Genomic DNA, 26,695 nt, shown 5'->3' with positions numbered 1-26,695 from the left:
AGTCAGGTCCATAAATATTGGGACATTGACAGAATTTTCAGATTTTGGCCTCTATTCACCACCACAATGGTTTTGAAATGAAACAAACAAGATGTGCTTTAACTGCAGACTTTCAGATTTAATTTGAGGGTAATTACATCCAAATCGGGTGAACGGTGTAGGAATTACAACGGTTTCTATATGTGCCTCCCACTTTTTAAGGGGCCAAAAGTAATGGGACTATCAACTCAAAAGCTATTTCATGGACAAGTGTGGGCTATTCCCTCATTATTTCATTACAAATTAAGCAGGTAAAAGGTCTGGAGTTGATTCTAGGTGTGACATTTGCATTTGGAATCAGTTGCTGTCAACTCTCAATATGAGATCCAAAGAGCTGTCACTATCAATGAAGCAAGCCATCATTAGGCTGGAAAATCAAAACAAACCCATCAGAGAGATAGCAAAAACATTAGGTGTGGCCAAATCAACTGTTTGGAACATTCTTAAAAAGAAAGAATGCACCGAGAGCTCAGCAACACCAAAAGACCCAGAAGACCACGGAAAACAACTGTGGTGGCTGACAAAAGAATTATTTCCCTTGTGAAGAAAAACCCCTTCACAACAGTTGGCCAAATCAAGAACACTCTCCAGGAGGTAGATGTATATGTGTCAAAGTCAACAATCAAGAGAAGACTTCACAAGAGTGAATATAGAGAGTTCACCACAAGATGCAAACCATTGGTGAGCCACAAAAACAGGAAGACCAGATTAGTTTGCCAAACAACATCTAAAAAAGCCATTACAGTTCTGGAACAACATCCTATGGACAGATGAGACAAAGATCAACTTGTACCAGAGTGATGGGAAGAGAAGAGTATGGAGAAGGAAAGGAACTGCTCATGATCCAAAACATGCCACCTCATCATTGAAGCATGCTGGTGGTAGTGTCATGGCGTGGGCATGTATGGCTGCCAAAGGAACTGGTTCCCCTGTATTTATTGATAATGTGACTGCTGACAAAAGCAGCAGAATGAATTCTGAAGTGTTTCGGGCAATATTATATGCTCATATTCAGTCAAATGCTTCAGAACTCATTGGTCGGCGCTTCACAGTGCAGATGAACAATGACCCGAAGCATACTGCAAAAGCAACCAAAGAGTTTTTTAAGGCTAAAAAGTGGAATGTTATGCAATGGCCAAGTCAATCCCCTGACCTGAATCCGATTGAGCATGCATTTCACTTGATGAAGACAAAACTGAAGGGAAAATGCCCCAAGAACAAGCAGGAACTGAAGACATTTGCAGTAGAGGCCTGGCAGAGCATCACCAGGGATGAAACTCAGCGTCTGGGGAGGTCTATGCATTCCAGACTTCAGGCTGTAATTGCCTGCAAATGATTTGCAACAAAGTATTAAAAAGTGAAAGTTAGATTTAGGATTGTTTAGTTTGTCCCATTACTTTTGGCCCCTTAAAAAGTGGGAGGCACATATAGAAACCGTTGTAATTCCTACACCATTCACCTGATTTGGATGTAATTACCCTCAAATTAAATCTGAAAGTCTGCAGTTAAATCACATCTTGTTTGTTTCATGTCAAAGCAATTGTGGTGGTGAATAGAGGCCAAAATATGAAAATTCTGTCAATGTCCCAATATTTATGGACCTGACTGTGTAATATATATACACACACACACACACACACACATATATATATACACACACATACATACACATACTCGAGGTCTTTAGAAATTCAACAAAGTGTGGCCCTGATTCGCTCTGAATCAGGGCCGTCCCTGCTCCTTTTTGGAGCGGCCTCCTGGCCACTCGCATAGCTGTGGGTGACCACCCACAGCTATAGCGAGCGGCCAAAATGATGGTCGCGATGGTCAAGACCATCGCGACCATCAGGCTTGCGACGAGACCCTGCGGTATAGTCTCGCTGCCGCAAGCCCAGGAGTGCTTTTGGCTCTATCAGAGCCAAAAGCACTCCCACTGACATCACCAGTGATGTCAGTGGGGCCGGACCCAGACGGTAGGCGTTCCCATGGAAACGCCTCCATCTGGGCAGCCACGCCCCCGGCACGCCCACCAAAGGGGGCGTGCTGTCACTCACCATCGACAGCACCCCCCCTTTGGTGCGAGACCCTTAACGACGGCTTAGCCGTCGTTATTCGGGTCTCGCGCATGCGCACGACGGAGGCGCCTGTCGTGCGCATGCGCACTTGGGCAACATCGACCCGCTTGCGAGCGCTCAGTGCTCGCGAGCGGGTCTGAATCATGCCCTGTATTCAAAAATAGGTCACAACATAGTACCAACGTTTCGAGGCTTGATGTCCCTTTGTGTGTGAGTAACAACTGGTGTAATAGTGAGACTTACCTTATAAAGGGTGTGGGAAGATAAAAACCGCTTGTGAAAGAAGACATCGCCATGCTCAGACCCACTCGGAGAACTTCCGGTATGGGAAGGCCGGGTTCTCCCTGGATGAGAACCATCATTCTAATATGGGACTTTTTCATGTTGTGCCATTGCACTTCTTTATCTGCCTCATACTCCTCCTAAAATGGTTCCCCTTTACTTTCTACATTATTTATTTTTATATTTGTTCCAAACACATTCATTTCCATGGCAACATTCACAGGATTCACATTCTCACACTTGCTAACAGCGTTAGTTTTCCCCTACTTCTCTATAGTTAGTACAACACTCACTATATTACATTAAATCTTTTTAGTTGTTTGTCGTTCTTCACTTTTTATTCTGACCATGCACCATTAACTGCATCTTTCACTGTTTCTTTTACACGGTGGCTGTTCCAGAATAGTGCACAACCTCCCCTTTTTATTCCCTTCAGAGCAGGCTCCCACAGCGTCAGTTAGTATTGTGTGGTTACCAGAGTTACAGCGTTTCCCAGGCAACCCGAAGTCCGGATCAGCTGACGTCACCTCCTGTCCATACCGGAAGTTCTCCGAGTGGGTCTGAGCGTGGCGATGCCTTCTTTCTGAGCGTGGCAATGCCGGCGATGTCTTCTTACACAAGCGTTTTTATCCACCCACACCCTTAATAAGGTAAGTCTCACTTTTACACCAGTTGTTACTCACACCCTTGACAAAGGGGCATCAAGCCTCGAAACGTTGGTACTATGTTGTCACCTTTTTTGAATACACTTCGTTGAATTTCTAAAGACCTCGAGTGCCGCTGCTTATTTCCTACCTGTTGATACTACTTGCAGAGGACACCCAATCAAACTTCATAGAGAGAGAGGAGTGCCGGTCCACTTTGCCTGCTGTATGTATGTATACACACACACATTTATTTATTTGACTGCTTCAGGGGCCTATTTAGCACCAGTGTCGAAGTGTCGATATTGGCCTGAATATTTTCGGCCAATGTCGATACAATGTTTTTTTTACTTTTCACCGCTATTTACCAATAATCTTCTCAGGAACACAGGTTGCGTTAACACATGTACAGTGTGCGCGTGTGTAATATATAGGGTTAGGGATAGTTAAAATACTTACCATGTCTGGATCTTCAGTCTTTTGCCCGGCATAAGCCCGGCGGTATGTCATACCGATTACACGCACACACACACACACGCACACCCCGGCTAAATATGTATTTAAGACACGCTTCATGTAACAAATAATTCATCAAGTGCTCTGTGCGACTGAAATGTATTTACTGTATATAATACCATGGTGTCATCTGAAGATCATAGCCAGCAGAGGAAAATTCCACATATTATCTATCTATACAATGTGAATAATGTAACTATAGAGCCCATACAATAATAGAGAAACGACCAAGTCTAATGTGCAAACAAATCTTAACTAGACAAAGAAACTTTCATTATAACCTAGTTACACAATGAAAATGCAAATCAACGCTGTAGATTCAATTAACTAAAGTGGATTTACTATACCTGCTCTCTCTTAGCTTCTGTATGTATTTGTACTTCGGGGTCAATGATCCGTTGCTCGCAATCACTGCCTTCATACCAAAACACAAACGTACAAAAAAAAAAAAATGCGAGAAAGAATACATTTTAAAAAATAAACCATATGAAACCGATGGGTGAAAAAAATAAAATAAATAACTTACATCTCGCACAACAGGAGAAAAACTCTGTTGATCAAGTGGTTTTTTAGCATCTGAGCTCAGCTGTATGGGGGGTGATAAATGAAAATACATATATAGGGAATTATTTACCAACATTATTAAAAGGTGCAAATGTGCACTAAAATCATATCAACCAGATAATTGTTGTCATTGTCCATCTTACATCTTTGAGAAAAGTGCATGCATTTATTATTTTGGATTGTATGTTATGTCTGTAACTAGATTCTCTACTGTACAAATCTAACATGTTGGCTCTATATAGCCAACAGGTTATAAACAATTATGTGGTGAACAGTACATTGGCAGTACTCAACCAGGCGGTATTGTCGTTAAAAAAATAATGGTGCTTCAAATTTTAGCAGATAATTCACAGGCTATTACATTTGGTCCAGCATCTTGGTAGTAATTAGAATTCGAATACAGATGAGTTTAATACATCCGTGCCATATTATACAATTGGATTTTAAAAGGTTAAAAAGTGACCAGGTTATTACCATGTTCCCCCTGATAATAAGACTGTCTTATTTTTGGGGGGGTCAAAAAAACTCCATAGGGCTTATTTTCGGGGTAGCGCTTATTTTAATTAACATTGACAGCAATTTCAATAAACAGGTAAGTGTGAACAAAAAAAAAAAATCTACCTTTATTCAAAAATGGTCTCTACTCTCCTCCGCGGTGCTGCTGTAAATGACGCTGCCACGCACGCCAGCTGTCGCACGCTCACTGTGAGAGAGTGAGACGCTGCAGCTGTGATTGGATGCCACTGTTAAATCTTTAACAGCGGCATCCATTTCAAGCGGGGGGCGGAGCTGGGGGCATTTTAGTGTAGCGCAGGGACCGGACAAAATGGGGATTTTGTTAGGGCTTATTTTCAGGGTAAGGCTTATTATCGGGGAAACACGGTATAAATCTCTATATTATAAAAGTTGTAAAGTTAATTTAACATCTTTTAACTCAGTTCAATTTGAATAGAAGTTGTTGCGGAGTAGGAGATTTCTCACTGACCTATAGTAGGATTGCTCAGGGGTGTTTTAAAAATCACTTTGAACATGAGAATAGAAAACTAGCTGGATGTATGTATAGTAATAAAGATTTAAGTAGTATTGTAGATAAATTATTGTAGCTTATTATTTTACTTTTGTATATCTGTTATTTCACTATTGGAATCAAATTATTAGCCTCACATTTCATCTTGATATGACTATAATCAATAACTAAATCTAGATATTATTAATACCAAATGACAGTCTGGTGTTGGGGTAGGGAGTTCCCTGAACCAAGCCCAGGTAGGCAAAAAAAAGTTTCCTACGTTCAAGTGGAGCCACCACCCAAATTGGAGGAAAGAGATAGAAAAACAAAACTATACTTAGATTATCCCCACCACCGCCATTATAGAGAAGAGGCTGAAGGAGGTGTTACACAAGCATGAAGGAATCGTGTGGAGTTCTTGTAATGTAGAATCATAACTACACACAGTTCTCTTGTATTTGGATAACCTTAAAAAAGGGAATAATTAATAGTTCCCAATTGCAAAGCACAACAGAATATTCTGTTGCGATTTAAAGGTTAAACATTGTTTTAATAAAGTTTAATTAATTTGATATCAATCAGAGCATCAATTTGTGTAATCCTCTTTTTATAACCTCTTTAGAACCAGTGGTGATAGAGCTTCATAAGACAACAACATGTAATGGTAAGCAGTGATAAACACAATCTAATGGTACATACACACGGTCACATCTGTCAGATGAACGATTTTACCAAGAATTTGAACGATTTCAGCCTGTATTAAAATGAATGGAATCGTCCAAACCTGACTGCAAACACATGAGATGTCAGATATCGTTATCTAACACGCTGGAACGCGCATCGTTCATCGTTGCAGGCTCACATGTCAGATTTTCTTTCAAATATGAACGATTTTTAAAATAGTTATCGTTCAGATCTGACAGAAAATCTGACTGTGCTTATGTACCATAAGACAGCAACACTAATTACAGGTGGTATTATATTTTTTGATATTTAAAAGTAATAAAAAGTAGTGGATTCCTCCCATTACTTATATTTTAGATCACTAATTTCTTTACTGTGTGTTTTAATTATCTTAATTATTTTAGCTATATTCGTGTAGTACCCATATTCATCAGCTATTCATGCATATACAATAAAGTTTGAGTGAAATTTTAAATTGAATACTATTAGTCGGTACTTTTTGTGCACTGCTGTTATTCATATTAAATATGTGCTTTTTTATTTTATAAATTAAATATAATATCATGACTGTTACAATATTGTATGTGGTGGGTTACACCATTTTCCAGTGTAACAACTTCAATAAATGTCTCATATAGTACATTTACAAAACATCAATAATACATGTATAGCTTCTAGACTAGGGGTGGGCAATAAGCGACCCCCAGCTATTATAGAACTACACATCCCAGCATGCTTTGCCAGTTTTGCTATTTAGCCATGCTAAAACAGTTGCATGGCATGCTGGGAATTGTAGTTCATCATCAGCTGGATGGCTGCTTATTGCCTACCCCTGTTCTAGACACTAACTTGTTATAAAACTACCGCCACTGTGTATAGAAGCCTTACACAAACTGCGGTGCTTCGGCTGACGCATTCCTACAGGCAATGACATCATTGTGGTGTTACAGCACATCAACTGCTTCTTCCTTTGTTTAGCTCCTGCAGCATGATATCAAGTCATACTGTCCAATGTTTAATATAAACTAGAATTTCATCATAACATTTTGTTTGTATGGGGTGACTAAAATTACATTGCCTTGAATATTAACTTGATAGACCAAATAAACCCAACACTGCGTGTTTAAATAATTATTTTTTATCCATTGCTGCTTTAGAAATTTGGTATGAGAGGAGAGTCCGTCAATAAAATTCTCCAATCTGCATTGACAAGGATGAGCATATCAATGGAGTCATAGGCCGGTATCCAATTGAAACTGCACCAACTAAAAGGTAAAGAATTGCCACAAGAAGACTCAAAATACATATTTGTAGCATTTATCCATTTTAGTAGGTTTAAAAAAAAGTTAATAATCTTTGTTTGTTTGGACAAACAGAAACAAAAGGGTTGATGTATTCAAGTAGTGAAACAGTGACCAGTGGAGAAGTTGCCCATAGTAACCAATCAGCATCAATGTGGCATTTACCAAGTATATTCTGTAAAAGTAATAGGTAGAAGCTGAATGGCTGCTATGAACTTTTCCACTGGTCCACTTATCCCCGCTTTTCAATGTTTGATACATCAACCCCAAAACTACTTGACAAAATTCCAAAACAGCTGCCAGTGTTGTTCAAACTGGGATCTGTAAAATATCCAATAGCTGCAGCCAGTGATAGTTTCCTGTGGACCTTTCCATAAAACGTCCCCACAAATACATCAAGAGATAAATTTACTCTGGAATTAAGCACTTTAAGTGAATCCCTCAAAACTCCTGTAAATTTCTTACCATCTCTTCAAGGTAAGGATATAACCGATCTCCAAAGTACTCTGTTGCTTCAATTGGGAGTTGTGCTGGCAAATTATCAATGGAGCACATAAGGATACCATTACCTTCAACACTAGGGAAAAAAAAAACCTCAAAGTTGATTCCTTTATTCAAACACTTACTGAATAGATCAATTATACAGTATACGTAGACTCAGTCAGATAATAGCTCACCTGTCATGAATGATATGCTGGTCAGCATCATACATGCAAAATGGCATATCAATTGTTGTACACTCAGTCATAAACTCAATAGATCCTCCGGTGTCTGCAGAGATGTCACCAATTGCTAAAAGTCTTCAAAGGATAAAAACCCATACACATAAATATATCAAAATATCTTATACCAACAAATTATGAAGTTTAGACAAACTGACAGACTGCACTCTTCAATATTGCTTCAGACAAAACTGAAATATCATGGTTTCCATTTAGATTTGTTCAGCCCAAATAAGTGCCAACATCATTTGTATGTAGACAACATGTGTAGTAGATGCTGAAATTATTAAATGACTTGTCCATATATTTAAGTCAAGGCTTCATTATTACCCAAGGGGAGATGCATCAAACCTTGGAGAGAGATATAAAGAGGAGAAGTTGCTCTAAGCAACCACCAGCATCTGTCAATTCCAAGACTATGCTAAGTAAATTACAGATAAGGCAGGTACATGCGACATATCGTCCACATCAGGCAGTGTGTACCCGCTATGTCGCTGACAATGCGTGCTCCCACACATAGTCAAGAGACTTTCTCTGTCGGATCTGCGATATCGTCAGTGGCGGCCATGCTGCCGAATGCAGCATGGCTCGTGCCCTCGCTCCCGGCATCGGCAAGTATGTACGCATTTGCCAGTGCCAGCACCACCGCTAGGACCCGTCGCATGAGACACCAGCTGGGTACATATCGTTAAGTGTGTATCCAGCATTAGAAGTGGATTGGTTGCTTTGGGTAACTTTCTCTCCAAGACTTGATACATCTCCCCACTAATCTTTAAATGTTACTAATCTGCTTCTCTCTCACTGGAGCCCCAAGCTCCATGCAACTACATTTTTCCCCTAGGTCTTCTTTTTTCATGTCACAGAACCGGCCTGCAGCTATTTTAGTGGTGTTCGGTAGCAATGTAATGTAAAGTGTAACAAGTACACTTAAAGTGGTGTGATTAGATAGAAAGGTGTTTGTGGATGCTCAACAGGTCTAATATATCTTTTAGGAGTCTCTTATAAACATACATTTGCAGAGCATTGACAAACACCATTATATCTAATAACCATATATTGAGGATATTTCTAGCTCCTCAGGATTCTACATTGCTACCTATCTCATCTGTCTTAGGCAGCACAAACCGCCGCATCCGAAAACTTAAAAAAGGAGCACAGCTTAAACACCCACTTCATTTTAAACTGGTGAGTTTAAACAATATTGCCGATTCTATATTACAGAAAAGGAGTACCAGGAAAAAAGCAGCATGAAACTTACCCTGAAATGGGCATTGAGAAAAAGGATTTTAGAGACAGTAAGTGAGTCACAAAATTATTTTAACTTATGGCTTTAGACATCCAATTGTCTAAAAAGCATGTAGCTTTAAAAAGTAAGCCTCATACTTACCTTCTCTCCTGGAAGGTCCAGGATACTCCCAATGTTTCAGGTAGTCCCTCTGACCCCTGGAAGAGTAGGTGGATCTTCCACATCCTGCCCACTTCCTAGTGAACTGGGCAGGATGGGGAGATACCAGAAATTGCAGATCTGTAGGGAAGGGGTGAGGCCAATATGATGTGATGTCACTTTAGTCCTGCCCCCTCCCTGCAGACCCGAGATTTGCACCATTTTGTTCCGATGGGGGTTGGGCCTAATGATTTGTAGAACCCAGTCCCTCCCCAGACTTCTCCCTGAGAGGAGAAATAAAATGTTGGCAATTATGTTATGCCTCCAGTATATCTTAATTCATTTGTAAGATAATCTAATTACAAATAAAAAAAAAAACTGCAAATAACATTTAATCTGACTCTGAATAAAGCCCATATTGTGCAAACAGTAACATCAATTACACTACTTCTGTAGCTCACAAGTGTTGTAAACAGAATCCACACATGAACAAGTGAAATCAGAGTATGTTATAGCAGCAGTGCCTACTTGTGCGGTAGTTTGGGACATCCCTCTGTGGCAACTGAAGTCGACTTCACGGGAGCCAACAGCCTCTGAGCATCCTGTCTATTTAGTAAACGGGGGGTGTGCGGATCCCAGTATATTCCATTAATCAAACATGTTGTGTAAGGCGCAATCTTTAGGTGAAAAACAAAAGCCACACAATACGGTAGGGTGTCAGAAAGATCGCCATGTGAGACTGATTGGGTAACATCAGCCAAATAAAGATGGCTACAGGTTAGGACTTAAAAGAGAAAAAAGCATACTGTGCAACACTTACTTTGTCATTTTAATGCAGAGCTGCAGACACGTTAAGGAATCTTTTAAACACACACTCTAAAACATGTTATGTTAAAAGAATGAGTTAGTCTTACATCGGTGTTAAACCGGGAGGTGTAGAGTTCAGGGTTCTTTTCATACTCTAATGGGTCATATACTCCATCAGTTTTCCTTACAAGGTGGTGGTGACGACTTAATACAGTTGCATACACTTTCCTGAGATCTAGCAGGAAGTTGAGAAATAAGCTCTATAAAACAATTACATTCTGTCAAAAACTGTCTGTCACGAGATTTGCATTACTGTACCTCCAGTCTTGGATACTTCTTTCAGTTCATGAGGTTCAACAAATTCAGTGGGAAGTTCATTAAACATTTCTTGCGCTCCCTAAAGAACAAGGTAAAATACATTGCGGAGTTATGACTGAATTATGGCCAGCAGCTTGTTTGTTTATAGGGGATATTCAGTTTATACTGCGATATGTTAAAAATAAACATTCAGTATATCAGCTTTATATTTTTAACATATCACAGTATAAATTGGATTTTCCCTATAAACAAAGAAGCTGCTGGCCATACTTTTTTGAGAAATAAATGAATAGATTTGAAGGAAGGAATTGGTACAAAAAAAAGGGCAAAGTTGGGGAGAAAAGTTAGACAAGTATCATACAGAAAAAGGCCACATGTATAATAGGGACAGGCTATACAGTACATTCCAATACAGTTGACCATTATAAGTTCATATTGTTGACATCTTGGTGAATTGCAATGCATAGCACAATCTGTAGCATACAGATCCTCATGGGACAAGCTACACAGACATGCTAAACTCCCAAAAGTTACTTTCAAATTTTCAGTAATTTTTTGACAATTTGTCTGAACTCTTGTTTTATTGACATATTTAACATAGTAAATTTCCCCAGTGTTCCTGTGGGATTCCTTTGTTAACATATTTTAGAAAATAGCCATCTGAACTTTGATCAGTAAGATCATAAATTAAGAAAAAGACCAATTTACTAATATCTACATAATAAAAAGGAGAGATGAATAGATGGAGTTAGAGAGAGACAGCAGGGGAGGGAGAAGGAGAGGTGGGGAGAAAGTGTTGGTATGGGGAAGAAAAAGAATGGGGGAGAGCAAGAGGTGGGGAGAAAGTGCTGTGGGTACGGGATGCCAGTGCTCGGGATCCTGGTGGTCAGAATCCCGACGCCGACATCCCGACAGGGTTAGAATATAGACACCTGCCCCCTCTCCCCACCCCTAACCCTCTCTGCCCGGTCCCTAAACCTAACCCTCCTCGCACCCTAAACCCAACCCTCCCCCATTAGTGCCTAACCCTAACCCCCATACTTATCTTCGGGATTCCGACACAGGCATTCTGAACGAGGAATCCCCACGGTCAGTATTATGACCACATTCCCCTCATAGTGATGCACTGGTTACTGATAATGCAATTAGTCTTCTGCAACTAATAGCACATAATAGACTAATGGTGCTTATTTCCCCAAAAATGTTTATTTGTAAACATGAAGTTTGTCCTGGGTATACATTGGTTGATATATCGAGCGTTCAATTGAACTGCTGATATATCGTGTGTGTGTGTCGGCCAGCGTGTACAGACGATTTGTCTGTAAAAGACGTCGGTCACAGACTAATAATAATAATAATAATAATAATAATAATGTTATTTATATAGCGCTTTTCTCCTAAAGGACTCAAAGTGCTTTACATTTGCCTTTACAGTACAAAATTACAAAACAAGCTTAAATAGGGACATTCGTGAAATACTTGGGTGAATAGGTGAGTCTTGAGCCTATATTTGAAGGATTCTGGATTGGAAGGCCTCTCGAACTGTGCGGGGAAGTGAGTTCCATAAAGTCGGAGCCACAAAGTTCAAAGCTCGACCCCCAGACAAATTCCAAGAGATTCTAGGTACTGTTAATTGTCCTTCATCAACGGATCACAGTAATCGAGTGGGACAGTAAGGAATCAGAAGCCGCTTCAGGTGCCTTGGGCCCTGGTCATGTAGGACTTTGAAAGTCAGTAAGCTAATCTTGAAAACAATTCGCCATCTGACAGGCAGTCAGTGAAGAGAGTACACAATGGGTGTTATGTGGCTGGAACGGGGCTGGTTGGTTAAAAGCCGGGAAGCTGCATTTTGTACCATCTGCAAGGGTGCAATTCTTTTGCTGGGAGACAGAGGGCGTTGCAGTAGTCTAGGCGTGATGATATAAATGCATGCCTGACTTTAGGCAGATCTTCTGCGGGAATTAAGTGCTCGATTCTGGCTGTTCCTCAGATGATAGAATGAGGATTTGCTTGTGGCTGATACCTGATGTTTAAGAATCAAGCCACTATCCAGGACAACACCAAGAGTCTGCACATGTTCAGTGTTTTGTAATTCTGAACCCCCAAGTGTAAGTCCTGTTGGTTGGCTATGCTGTAGCCTTGTCCTGTGATCGATCATAAGGATCTCTGTTTTATCAGGGTTCAGTCTCAGCTAACTGTCACTCATCCACTCCTGAAGCTCAGCTAGGCAGCCATTTAGGGTTGTTATGGGGTTCTCTGTACCTGAAGCAAAGGACATGTACAGTTCTGTATTATCTGCATAGAAGTGGTAGACCAGGCCATGACATATGATTATTTCACCCAATGGTAGCATGTATACTGTAAAAAAGCAAGGGAAATAGGATATAACCCTGTGGACACCGCATGGAAGTGGCACTGGTGGTGAAGAGTTTACTCCAGAAGAAACTCTCTGTGACCTGCCAGTCAGAAATTATTTGAACCAGCTAAGGTAAGGACTGTGCCATCCAGTCCACAGAAATTTTTCAGGCGCTCAATTAGAATCCTGTGGTCCACAGTATCAAATGCTGCAGAGAGATCCAGAAAGATTAAGATTGAACAATCACCTCTGTCTCTTGCCATCAGACCATTAAGCACTCATACCAGTGATCGCGCTGAGCAAAAAAAAAAAAAAAAAAAAACTGTGGGTCCCAGGAACTCCCCACTTCAAAAAATTGAGGTCCTATGTCATGGTTTCTGGGTCCCATCACATATTATGGGGGATGATGGCAGGCAGAAGTTGGGACAGTGCTGGGGTCAGGTAGCAGCTTGGGCAGTGCTGGGGTTACGTAGCATTTGGGGTAGAGCTGAGGTTAGAGGCAGGGAGAAGTTGGGGTAGAGCTGGGGGTTGGAAGAGGGTAAGTGCAGACGGCAGTTGGAACAGTGCTGGGGGAGCAAGGAGGGGGTTAGAGGCAGGTAGTACTGGGGGTAGGGAGGGGGTAAGGGTAGATAGCAGCTGGGGCTGTACTGGGGGTAGGGAGGTTGTCAGGATATAAGCTGGGGCTGTACTGAGGGTAGGGAGGGGGGTAATCGGTAGATAGCAGTTGAGGCAGTGATTAACACCTTCCTCTTGCTGTGAAACCACAGTTGGGTCATTGTTGTCAGTTTCTATCTTGAGCTGTAGCCCTAGTGTCTCCCTCAGTAGCCAGGTGTAGACCTCCAGCTCCCTCCTGTTCCGGGCAGTGTCCACCTCCCTGGCCTCCTGTGTTGACAGCCACAGGTGGAGTTCAAGTTACAGATGGTATCCCCTCACTTGTATATCCCTGTTCACTTCCTTACCTCTGAGTGATGTCCCTTGGACTGTGTGGAGAGGACATCATGCTGGTAATTCTGTGGCCCGGGATTCAGCACTTGATGGGAGGAGAGGCGCAAATGCCGACAGCCAAAAGCTTGAAGCTGCGGGGCATACTGGAGGCAGAGTTAGCTGACCAGTGGGGCACTGACAGTAACGTCACCAGCGCCAGACCCTAGCGCCGCTGCCGGTGTCTGGGGGGCAGCGCATTAAGTGCCCCGTGTCAGCCACACTGGTAGAACCCTGGTGCCAGCCCTGCGCAACCGCACACTGCAGGGCCGATTACATGCTGCAGTGGGTCACATAGGCTGAGGGTCCCCTGGAGAGAGGTAGCAATCTGTGCAATCACAGCCTGACTAGCAGCCGCCGGGGTTAGGAGGCAGGTGGGGGGGGGGGAGGTCGGCAGGGCTCGAGCGGCGATTGGACATGGAGACGCTGAGGACTCCTGTGATTTGTTGGGGATACGCTGAGGGCTGTTATTGGCTGCTGCGGCGCACACAGGTCTGTGACTCACAGCACATCCTGCGGTACCCACACATTTTTAAAAACATACACCTCACTGCTTGTAGCGCATATATTATATATATGCTGATGATATTCAGATCTGCCTTTCCTCCCCTGACCTCTCCCCTTCTCTCCTCACCCAACTGTCTCTCTGCTATCTCTTCCTGGATGTCCTAGCGCTTTCTTGAACTTAACAGGTCTAAGACTGAGCTGATCATCTTTCCACCCTCCTGCATAATATAATTGTGGGAAATGAGGTTATCAATTGATGGAACAACGAACTCCTCTAGCTCAAAGTGCGCTGTCTTGGAGTTATCCCGGACTCCTCCCTCTCCTTCAAACCACACGTTCAGCACCCCTTGCAGCCCTGCCGTTTCCATCTCAAAAATATTTCCGGGATTAGATCCTTTTTCACCCTGGATGCTATGAAAACCCTTGTCATTTCCAGATTGGATTGGACTAATGTAACCTCCTCCTATCTGGCCTCCCAGACTCCCACCTCTATCCACTCCAATCTGTACTCAATGCTGCTGCTCGGCTCATCTTCCACTCCAAACATTTTACATCTGCCCCAACTCTGGCTCCCCTTCCAATTCAGAACCCAATTCAATGTTTTTACACTCCCCTACAAAGCCCTCACCCAATCCTTTCCCATTTACATCTCTAACCTCATCTCCCTTCACACTCCCACCCGTCCACTTCGCTCAACAAATGCATGCCATCTCTCCTGCCAACTGATTACTTCCTCCCACCTCCAAGATTTTGCCCGTGCTGTCCGCTACCTATGGAACTCTCTCACTATCAGGCAATCCATCTCTCTACAAATCTTCAAACGGGCTTACTTCATCATAGCCTTTCAGCTGTCATCCTAATCTACTACATGCTCTTTCCTCCCTGTCTACCAAATTTGTGTTACACCTGTTTGTCTGCCTCTCCTCTTTAGAATGTAAGTTCTCACGAGCAGGGCCCTCGTCCCTCATGTGCTTCTCCTTATACTTTCTTCCACTCCTTTCTCCCCACAAGGGCACCTAACACTTGAATGCCGACTCCCTGCTGCTCATTTTTAATGTTTTAATTGCTAACACAGCAATGTGTATAAACCATGTCTTTGTTCTGCACTGTACTGTAAGTCACTGGATTCCTGTTCACCGATATGTTTACGTACTTTGTAAGGCGCCGCGGAACACTCTTGGCTCCATATAAAAGATAATAATAAATATAAATATTTTCAAAGCAAAACACTTAGTTAAAATTCTGTGTGTAAGTGTATATAATGTATGCACAACACAAACCAAGTGCATATGCTACTGGTATAGACCTGAACACAATTTGTGATGCATACAGCTAAGCATATGGATATTAATGCTCTAAATAACCTTTCCTTTTTATGGAAATGACATCTCATATGTGATAAATTCAGTATCAGGCCCCATGTTCACAAGAGAGTACTATTTACTACCGGTAGAAAGATAATACAATTGCAAATTACTTTTATAAAGAAAAAATTATGCCAATGCAGTTCACTTTTCTTTATTTAGTAAGTATTTTATAGATTATAAATGCGCTTAACTCCCTCATATGGTATAAAGTTAAAATGATAAAAACAAATTAATAAATCATGAACAGATAAGATGGTATTTATGTGATACTCTAAAACTATCCACTCTTTATAATCAGCCTAGTAGGAGCTGTCAGGAAAGCGAATGTCTTGTCATGTGCAATAAACTATATATTCTAAAATTGTCATAATCTAACTCTTAATTGTTACCCTCCTTTTTAAGGCTTTTAGGACTTAATGTATTTCTATCTTGCTTCTTTAGAAATGTGTATGATAAAATTTCAAATTTGTTTTCTTTAATAGATAAAGAAACAGTCACTAATTTGTCTTTCTATATATAATTTCAGGTCTTTCTAGAAGTGCATACACTTTTCATCTTTTATCAAAATCAGCCAATATTTATCATTTTTGAAGAATCTTGATTTTTTCATTGTACTTTGTGATAAATCAAACATTCTCCTGTTATGCATCTGTTTTATGGATTTCTCCATACATTTTATTTATCTTTCTAACCTCATAATTCCTGTAAAGAAACTTATCTTTCAAATCAGATTAATTAACTGATTAATATACCCATAAATATCAGCGCAATTTCCAAAGAATATTATTTATATATCTATGTTAAAAAAGAATATTCTTCAGATATATACTACTACTCCATATACGTTTTTTCTATTGTGCTTTAGTTAGTTTTGTGAATGTTTTATGTGTGGCTGTTCTGTGAACCTATTTATAACAACTTACAAGAAATAAAAACAGAAGTAGTTGTAATTTAAAATGTAAAAATTAGCTTCCGTATTGAATTAATTTGATCTGCAAAAAGGGGAAATTTTACATTCTGTTGTCATTATCGTTCTGTATATTCACAAGTAACCTAATTTCATTTCTATTATTTTATAAAGTGACATTGCACCTCATCAGCATGTAATGTTCTTTCCATGTGACATTTGTTAAAAATATGAGATATGGTAAGAACTTACCCTTGTTATCTCTATTTCTACGAAGTCCATAGGGTTCCACAGGATACCTTGGGTATAGGTGTGACGTCAGTCGCAGGGCACCAAAGAGTTAAGCTTTCAGCCTCCCAGGATGCACTAGGTCCCCCTCCTATACCCCGCCCCCGGGCCAAGGCACCTCAGTTAGTTACCAAGCCATAGGCCGGAGGAGGAGAAGGAAGAGAGAGAACAAAGATCTGGACACATACAAGAATCACATTCTCACCAGAGGGAGACGGAAAACCGGTGACCAGAGCAAAGCCCATCTGCAGCACAGGTGCGACAGGGCGGGAGTCCTGTGGAACCCTATGGACTTCGTAGAAATAGAGATAACAAGGGTAAGTTCTTACCATATCTCATATTTTCTACTTCAGGGTCCATAGGGTATCCACAGGATACCTTGGGGATGTCCCAAAGCAGTATCCTTTAAGGGTGGGGACGCTCCTGTGCAGAAAGGAGAATCCGCCGCCCGAAGGAAGCATCCTGAGAGGCGAAGGTGTCAAACCTGTAATACCTCACGAAGGTATGGACAGAAGACCACGTAGCAGCCTTGCAGATCTGAACTGCCGAGGCACCACGTCGAGCTGCCCACGAAGGACCCACAGACCTAGTGGAATGAGCCTTCAGAGAAGGAGGGACCGGTAGGCCTTCATGAAGATAAGCTTCAGAAATAGCCATACGGATCCAGGCTGCCAAAGTTTGCTTTGAAGCAGGCCAACCCTTTTTACGGAAGCCAAAGAGGACAAACAAAGCGTCCGACTTCCTAAACGAAGAAGTGCGGTCAACATAAGTCCTTAAGGCCCGCACAACATCCAAAGAGGCCTCACCCACGGAAAGACCCGGTGAGTTAAAGGCCGGAACAACTATTTCCTCGTTAATATGAAACTGGGAAACAACTTTGGGAAGAAACTCGGGCCGAGTGCGGAGCACTGCCCTGTTCCCATAAAAAACCAAGAAAGGGGGTCTACAAGAAAGAGCCCCTAACTCAGAAACACGTCTGGCCGAAGCAATGGCCAGAAGGAAAACAGTCTTAGCTGTTAGCCATTTAAGATCCACTGAGCCCAGTGGTTCAAACGGCGGTCCTTGGAGAGCCCTCAGGACCACAGCCAAATCCCAAGGCGCCACAGGTGGAACAAAGGGCGGCTGAATGCGGAGAACACCCTGCATAAAGGTGCGCACATCCGGGATTGTAGCAATCCTACGGTGAAACCAGACAGATAGGGCCGAAACCTGTACCTTCAAAGAAGCAAGGCGAAGCCCATGATCTAGTCCCGCTTGCAGGAAGGCGAGAATCCGAGACAGACGAAACTCCTGCGGTGCATAACCTCTTGGTCGACACCACTGGAAGAACGTATGCCACACGCGATGGTATATCCTCGCGGAAGACGGTTTCCGAGCTCGTAACATGGTACGCACCACAGAGCTGGAAAACCCCCGGGACCTCAGCATGGCCGTCTCAACAGCCACGCCGTCAAAGACAGCCGAGTCAGGTCCGGGTGAAGGCAAGGACCCTGAGACAGAAGGTCCGGTCGTAGCGGCAACCGCAGAGGAATGTCCACGGACAGACCCTGAAGGTCTGAGAACCAGTGCCGTCTGGGCCACGCGGGAGCTATCAACAGGAGCGTCCCTCCTTCCTGTTTGAATTTCCGGATTACCCGTGGAAGAAGGGAGACCGGAGGGAACAGGTATGCGAACCGGAACGTCCACCGGACGGACAGAGCATCCACCAGAGACGCCCCTTCGTCTCTTGTGCGAGACCCGTACACCGGCAACTTGTTGTTGTGCCGGGACGCCATGAGGTCGATTTCTGGAAGACCCCACCTGTCCACCAGTAGTTGAAAAACGTCCGGGTGCAGGGACCATTCCCCCGGATGAACGTCCTGGCGACTTAGAAAGTCCGCCTCCCAATTGAGCACTCCCGGGATGAAGACCGCTGATATGGCCGGAAGATTGCGCTCCGCCCAAACCAGGATCCGAGAGACCTCTACGAGAGCCGCCCGACTGCGAGTTCCTCCTTGCCTGTTTATGTAGGCCACGGTGGTAGCGTTGTCCGACTGGACCTGCACCGGGCGACCCTGGAGAAACCGCTGTGCCTGCTGGAGAGCATTGAAGACCGCACGGAGTTCCAAGATATTTATTGGAAGCTCCGCTTCTGTCGGCGTCCACCTGCCCTGGAACAAGTGTGGACCCGAAACTGCTCCCCAGCCCCGAAGACTGGCGTCCGTTGTCAACAGGACCCAATTTGGAACCCAGAACGGACGTCCCTTGTTGAGGTGGGTCGTCTGTAACCACCACGTAAGGGACAGGCGAACCTCCTGGGTGAGCACAATCGTCTGGGACTTCAGAGACTGAGTCAGCCCGTTCCACTTGGACAGGATCAGGTGCTGCAGAGGTCTGGAGTGAAACTGGGCGTATTCCACCATGTCGAACACCGACACCATGGAGCCCAGTAACCTCATCGCCGAGTGTAAGGACACCCGGCGGCTGTGCAGACAACTGCGCACCCTTGACTGTAAAGCAGAGATCTTGTCCTCCGTCACGAAGATCCTTTGCTGTCCCGAGTCCAATAAGGCTCCAAGATGCAGAATCCTCCGAGACGGGATTAGAGTGGACTTCTGCCAGTTGATTAGCCAGCCGTGCCGTTGCAGCAGTGCAATGGTCAGGTCCAAGTGGCGTAACAGGAGCTCTGGAGATCCTGCCACCAATAACAGGTCGTCCAAATACGGCAACATGCGGACTCCCTGCTGCCGCAGAGAAGCCGCCATGACCGCCATCACCTTGGTGAAAACACGTGGTGCTGTTGCCAGGCCAAAAGGTAACGCCCGAAACTGGAAGTGGTCGCTGCCGATTGCAAACCTGAGGAACTGTTGATGGCGCCAAAGAATAGGGACATGCAGGTAAGCGTCCTGTATGTCCAATGACACCAAGTAGTCCCCAGGTTCCAGCGCCAGAATGATGGACCGCAGGGTCTCCATCCGAAACTTCGGGACCCGCAAAGACTTGTTGAGTGCTTTGAGGTTGAGAATCGGATGATATGACCCATTGGGTTTCTGTACCAAAAATAGATTTGAATAGAAACCCTGGCCCCTCTGGGAGAATGGAACCGCCACTATAACTCCAGCCTGGAGCATAGTGTGCAATACCTTCCGCAGCTCCGTAGCCTTGTTCCGGTCTGATGGGAGACCCGTGGTGAAGAAGCGAGCCGGGGGTCTGTGCCGGAAGGAGAGGGCGTATCCGTGGGAAACCACCTCCAGAACCCAAGTGTCTGTCGTAGTGGTCGACCAACACTGGGCGAACTGTAGCAGGCGGCCTCCCACCCTGGGATCCCCCAAAGGGAGGCCCGGACCGTCAGGCCGCAGGCTTGTCATCTGGCTTGGGGGCCGGACGTCTGGTACTCCATGCCTGCTTCCGGGGCTTGACCGATTTCTTAGGGCCAGCCTGTCGAGGAAACGACTGTGGTTTGGGCCTGCCCTGGGCCCTAGATGACCGAAAGGACGATGGTCCCGAACCAGAAGGAGCAGCGGCCGACGGGAGACAGGCAGATTTGGCTGCCGCCAGCGTGGCCACAATCTTATCCAGATCCGGACCGAAGAGAACTTCTCCGGTAAACGGCAACGCTTCCAGACCTTTCTTGGAATCTGCGTCCGCCTTCCAGGATCGCAGCCACAAGGTGCGACGAGCAGCTACCGCTGCTGAAGAAATTCTAGACACCAGAGTACTAATGTCTAGAGCCGCCTCGTTGATGTAGGTGGCCGAATCACGGAGATTGCCAATCAACTCCGCCTGATCGGCCGGACAGTCGGATTCAAAAGAAGCCTCTAATGAATCCGCCCAGCGCTCCATCGCTCTGGCAACCCAGCAAATGGCCATAGCCGGCCGTGCTGCCCCCCCTGCAAGGGAATAAGCGGACTTCAGGCAGATTTCTACCTTGCGGTCCGTAGCATCCTTAAGGGAGGACATGGATGGCATCGGCAATGTGGCACTACGGACAAGACGGGTCACGTGAGAATCCACCTGTGGAGGGGATTCCCACTTCGCAAAATAATTATCCGCGAACGGATAAGCCACCGCCAGGCGTCTCTGCGGCTGGTATCTTTTGCCAGGTTGTTTCCACGCCTCCTCTAAATGGTCCACCAACTGACCCGAAAGAGGAAAGACTGTGGCATCGCCCTTCACATCTTTGAAAAAGGCATACTTAGATTTAGCCGCTGGGGGAACTTCGTCCTCAATCACCAAGGCTGTGCGGACCGCCCGAATAAGTCCAGGAATATATACTTTGGACTTAGCATCAGCGTCCTTAGTATGGAGAGGTTCCTGATCGTAAGGATCTAGAATCTCCCCATCATCAGACGTCCCTTCGTCATCCTCATAAGGAGCGGACAGAGACGCCACCGGCCTTTTATGAGACCGCATCACAGACTCCCCTTGCAACACATCCGACAAGTGCTGTACAGAACTCGTCAGGGAGTTAACCCACGCTGGCTCCTGAGAACCCGGGAGCGGGGAAATAGGGAGACTGTGGGGTACCACCAATTGTCGTGGGAACCCCTGCATGGGTGACGACACCACAGACTGCTGGGACAAAGCCATCGGAGTAAACGCGGGCTGCGGAGCTAACTGGCCCACTAAAGCTGTTAACGCCTGAGCGAAACAAGCCCAGGGCGGCTCCTGTACCGGTGCTGTAACCGTAATAGGCCGCGCCATGGACAAACACTGCCGGCAAAGGCCCTCCGCGCTACCCTCCCCCTCCGCTAACGGTACTTTGCACGTGGTACACTGTAGCCGGAGGGGAAAATCACTTTCAGACATGATGGCACCACGTATGTGACCTCTCTCACCAATTAAGTATTAAATAGGCGAGAGACCACCCTGCAGCACCGCACCGCAAGGGCTTTAGCAGAAAGAACAGGGACAGGAATAAAGCTGACAGTTTAGAGAAGAAAGAATTACAGGCAGCAGCGCTAGCACAGTCACATACAATGCAGAAAAATAACAATTCCTGCACTAACAGCGCTGATCACTCAACTACACAGACACAGGGCCTGGTAGGACACAGCGCTGCATACACAGACCTGACCACAGCGGAGGAGAGGTATGCAGGGGGACCCAGACCACGATGCTTCCGTCCAGCGCTTCCAGCAGCGTTCACCATGCGTTCTGGAGAAGATGGCCGCCGAGGAGCAGAGAGGAGGCTGGCCTGGGGGAGGAGCGCTGCCACAGGACCAGTCGGCAGCATGCAGAGAGGGCTGTGTGCAGCGGGGGAGGCGCCGGCTGTGAGACAGGGAAGGCGCGCTCCCCTGGCATGCATTTAACCCCTGGGACGCCGCAGCGCTACCGCTCTGCTGCGGTCCGCTGTCCCAGGGGGTAGTGGAAGCGCAGGTTGGTCGCCTGGCTCCACGCTGCAGCCAGTCCCCAGGGAGCCCCCTGCCTGGGGACTTAGGACCATGTGATCAGCGGGGACCCACCGCGGGACCCCGCTGCTTACCTCTGTCCCCCTTGAATCCGGCCATGTTCCGGAGCATCTGGGGTCACCGCTAGCTGTGACCCCAGACGCCCACCAGCATCCCCGGATCAGTACCGGCGTTCTGGTACTGGCGGGGTGTAGGGAAGACAGCATGGACGTCAGGACTGACTGTCCATGCTGTTCATCCAGTTGTGCAGCCACAGCTGCATGAAGAATAAGCTTCAGGGGCTCTTCTAGCCCCCACTCCAACAGGTGCACCCGACTCCGGCCGGGCACCAAACTAAACTGAGGTGCCTTGGCCCGGGGGCGGGGTATAGGAGGGGGACCTAGTGCATCCTGGGAGGCTGAAAGCTTAACTCTTTGGTGCCCTGCGACTGACGTCACACCTATACCCAAGGTATCCTGTGGATACCCTATGGACCCTGAAGTAGAAATATTTAATATTTGTAAAGTGGATTTCAGATCGTATTTTTGAAGAAAAGGTATTGTAACAAATTCGATGTTGGAGAGTCAATGTATGACACAATCAGTCATCCTGGAGGATTTAGCAGTTGCTCATGGATCTTGGGTAGATTAACATTTTGAGTTTAATCAACAGATACTCACTTTTTATGTTCTGTTCAGGACTGAGTTTAAGGACATCCTTCAATAGAACCTCTAGACTAGGGGTGGACAATAAGCGGCCCCCCCAGATGTAAAAATACACATTACAGAATGCCCTGTCAAAGTTTTGCTATTTGGCCATGCTAAAAATGTTGCAATGCATGCTGGGATTTGTAGTTCAACAATAGCTGGAGGGACGCTTATTGCCCCCTGCTTCTAGAAGCTTTTAATTAAGTATTTGTTGTAACATTATTGAAAAAGTTCCCATTTTGTCAAATTACTTCTGGCAAAAAGTCTTATTTTAAAAACACAAACTACATCCCCTCCCCCTTTATTGTTTGACTTGGTCACAATTTTGTTTTTCACTTTTGACTATTTTTTTGTTAATGTTTCCACATATGGCCCTTTTAAGTAGCTAGGTTAAAAAAGGGTGTATCATTTAAATCTCTGTGTTCCAACTCTGATCTTGCTCTTTCTTACAAAAATACATTTCTGCAAAGTAATTTTCAATACAGTACAAAAAAAGCACTAATCTATACATGTTTTACATTTATTTATCTTGTTACTGATTGCAAATTTCAATTCTTGAGATGTCAAATCTGTGACTGTGTTAATTACTTAGGTTGAAAATGCCCTCTGGTTTTACTTCTTTATTTCTGCACTGGTTGATCATTTTTTTTATTTTCTCATTTGATATTGAACTTTCTTTAGGTATAGTCTACTGCTTGCAAGGGACTGTAATAGGATAAGTTGTGGAGGTTGGTACTACAGTAGTTCTAAAAAATGTGCAAACATGTTTCAGAAATTGATCCTACTGATGTATGATTCTTAAATCCTATGTATTAGACAAGTTAAGAAACAGACATATTAGCCACTTTTTATACTTCTTACATAGCTCTTTTCTTGTACTTTGTTTTACAGGTATACCAATATTTGCTGAATTATAAGGTTTGCATACTCTTTGAAAATGAGTTTGTTGAGGAATTTGCTTATTCAATGGAGATAATTTGATTCTTACTATTAAAGATCACTAAGAAGTGTTCTGTGTTTTACCAGTATGGTTTCATCTTCTCTTTTATTTAAGTTATTTTGTGATAGTATTTCAAGATTTGTATAATCTTGAGTGTTCTATAGCTTAAGTTTACCTTCTATTACATAAAAGGTATTTCTCAAACATTTCCTGGAAGATTTCCTAAGGGAAATGTAGTAGGCTATAATTTTTGCGTTGAGTTATAACCCAGCAAATCATCCGTGATCTTGTCCTCCAAACCGTTGGATTAAGCAGCAGTTTAGAGGTTAGAAACAAACTTTCAGGGATGTGCAGCGAGGTCCTGATTGGCTGCATCTTATCTTGACTGATTGGTCACTGCTGGAGCCTCCACATTCTTTCCCCTCTGTGTTACCCTTGTTCTCCTCCCCACTATCCACAACAACGCCAAACCTTGTGGTTCAGCAGCGCGGCTGGGTATTATGACTACATCGACAGCAATATTTATATAGAATACCATGTTCTGCAATGTTTTGTACTGTCTTTCACACTTTTTTCTTGCTTTATTTGCACTGTTTCTGCCTTGTAAGATGCTGCATACCCCTTGTGGTGCAATATAAAAGGATAATAATAATGATTTTTTTTTTTTTAAACAATTCCTCTGGGATATATTTTATTTTCATTATACGTTGGTAAGGTAATAGAGTCCCTCTACTGCTATATTTGTAAAATAATTGTTAATTATGAAAAAAAAAAAATTGCAAATCATGGTAATTTCTAGTCTAAGTTTTTGGGGTTTTTTTTTTCCGAAATATATATATTGCCTAAATGGATAACTTTCAGGTGTTCGTGCATACATCATTGTCTTAATGAGATCGGACACAGCTGACACTAGTTGGAATAAAATTAAAAGATTAAAAAAAAAAACTATTTTAAAATTAACTAAAATGCTGACAGTCTCGCTAAAGATAAAGTTAACATGCACCAATATGGTCACAAATCATGGAAAAAGTTGCAGTAAAAAAGTGGTACAGTAACCAAACTAGTCACCTTCTAACCAGCACTTTCCCCCTACAGTTAGAAGTTTAAAGCAAATGTCTGATTGGTTTGTGTGTTAGCACAATTTTTTTTTCCAGTTTTCTATTTTACAGTACATTTTGAGATTGTCCTTTGAAAGACAAATGTAATTCATGGCCATTGGACAATCTGTTCTGTGCAGTCTGTATTCGCATAAACCAGACAACTGCATACTAATGAGCACTTGTGGCTCTCTATAAAATTACCTTTTTGCGACTTTATCATCTCATAAATTCAAATATGTTAAAAAATTTACATTTTCTTACCTTTGAAACATTGCCAGTGCCTGTAAACACAAAGGTCACAGGCCCAATAGATTTCGGCATCAAACCAAGAGAGATTTCATATCCTGCATCCCTCACGGCTTGGACAGCTTGACTGCTGTTTCTGTAGTTATGGGCCATCCCGATGTGCTGAATAAAAATGATTGCATAATCAGCATCAAGCATACACTTAAAGGAGAACTTCAGTGGAATTAGACATTTCAATAAAAATGATTTACTATACAATGTTCCCATTTGTGAGTATTTTCTATTTATTGTTTTATTCTAGGGTACTATATTTAATGTAAATCAGATCATGTCAGATTAAATGTGTAGGCTGCTTTCACCACACCAGCCCCTGGAGATTTGATCAGCAACAGATCACATGCAGGCATCCAAGACGAGCTCAAGTGCTGTTCAACCAGAACAGCCACATGGGGGCACCACTCCATAGAGGGAACACTGCAGGGTTGACCAACGCCAAAGGACTGGCTCTACAGTCGGTACGTGCATACATTCTGGGCTGCCCAGTCTCCTCTTATAACATTTTAGGTGGGCTAGGCCAACTATGTGATCTTTAATGTCACTGTCGCAAAATATTGATACTGCCTTTCTCCAACTGCAGGTCTGCCCTCTGAACTTTGGGAGCAATGTCATATAGGGACACTACTGACTACGGGGGTAATGGCATATAGGGGTCACTGTGAGGGCAATGTTATATAGGAGAACTATGGGGTAATTTTTAATTAATTATGCTTCAAATATTCTTGCACAGGGTGCTAGTAGACCTGGGGTCTGCCCTGCAGGCATCGGTCAAGCTAAGAAGATGGACCTAGAAAAGAGTTGTCTAGTTATAGACAGTGGCAAGTAGTCATCCCAAGACTTGTACTGAACTGCTATATAAAACCCAGAGTGTTTATCTGAAATTGAAAATTATAACTACGACCTGCTCAAAGGCCCCTGCTTGCATGCTATATCACAATACTCAGGGGCTGATTCAGAGTTCTGCACAATTCAATTAGTTTTTTTAGGTTCTTTTTGCATTCGGTTTTGAACAAAGTTCAAAACCAAATGCATTTACTCCTGCCAAATCTGACTCGCATCAAATTTGATTTTAAAATCAAAATAAAAATATTAGTAAATGAGCGATAAGACACTGCATTAGACTGTCGATTCTGAATCAATTTCAGTCGATTTAAAGCAACACCAAAATTGACCTTTAGTAAATATACCTCTCAGAGTTTATATCCAGGTGGTGAAGTGCATACAAACTAGAATACGGATATATATTGTCAAACCAGTGTTCTCCCAAGAAACTATTTTCAGCCGGTTGGCATCAAGAAGTAGCCGGATGAGGGCCTTCGCAATACACAAATAAGTTTTTTGCCCAGATACTGCCCAATTGCTTTGTTACAATTAATAAATTTTTTAAGTGCCCAGATTATATACCCTTGAAGAAGTCTGAAAGTCAGATGAAACGCATTGGGAGCTCCATGGTCTTTCTGGAACCTACCTCATACTCTGATTAAGATAGGCACCTTGCACTTAGCACTTTTTTATGAAATGTTTT

The 26,695-nt window shown here is 43.6% G+C and overlaps 1 protein-coding gene across 1 annotated transcript in view; it reads right to left on the bottom strand.

The window, feature by feature from the left end:
- Window positions 1-26,695, bottom strand: part of AASS (aminoadipate-semialdehyde synthase) — a 97,763-nt gene that overhangs the window by 23,953 nt on the left and 47,115 nt on the right. Inside the window, exons 6-13 of the mRNA XM_088457659.1 lie at window positions 25,129-25,275; window positions 10,346-10,424; window positions 10,135-10,262; window positions 9,749-9,897; window positions 7,792-7,914; window positions 7,580-7,691; window positions 4,083-4,142; window positions 3,904-3,971 (exon numbers count right to left, since the gene is read on the bottom strand). Coding sequence (XP_088313785.1) covers window positions 3,904-3,971; window positions 4,083-4,142; window positions 7,580-7,691; window positions 7,792-7,914; window positions 9,749-9,897; window positions 10,135-10,262; window positions 10,346-10,424; window positions 25,129-25,275 — 866 coding nt within the window. The remainder of the gene's footprint in view (window positions 1-3,903; window positions 3,972-4,082; window positions 4,143-7,579; window positions 7,692-7,791; window positions 7,915-9,748; window positions 9,898-10,134; window positions 10,263-10,345; window positions 10,425-25,128; window positions 25,276-26,695) is intronic.

Source organism: Taudactylus pleione, unplaced genomic scaffold (genome assembly GCF_031769625.1).
Source record: "Taudactylus pleione unplaced genomic scaffold, aTauple2 ptg000041l, whole genome shotgun sequence".
Taxonomy (NCBI): Eukaryota; Metazoa; Chordata; class Amphibia; order Anura; family Myobatrachidae; genus Taudactylus; species Taudactylus pleione.
The sequence above is the reverse complement of the archived record's forward strand: the minus strand, read 5'-3'. Positions and strand labels throughout refer to the sequence as shown.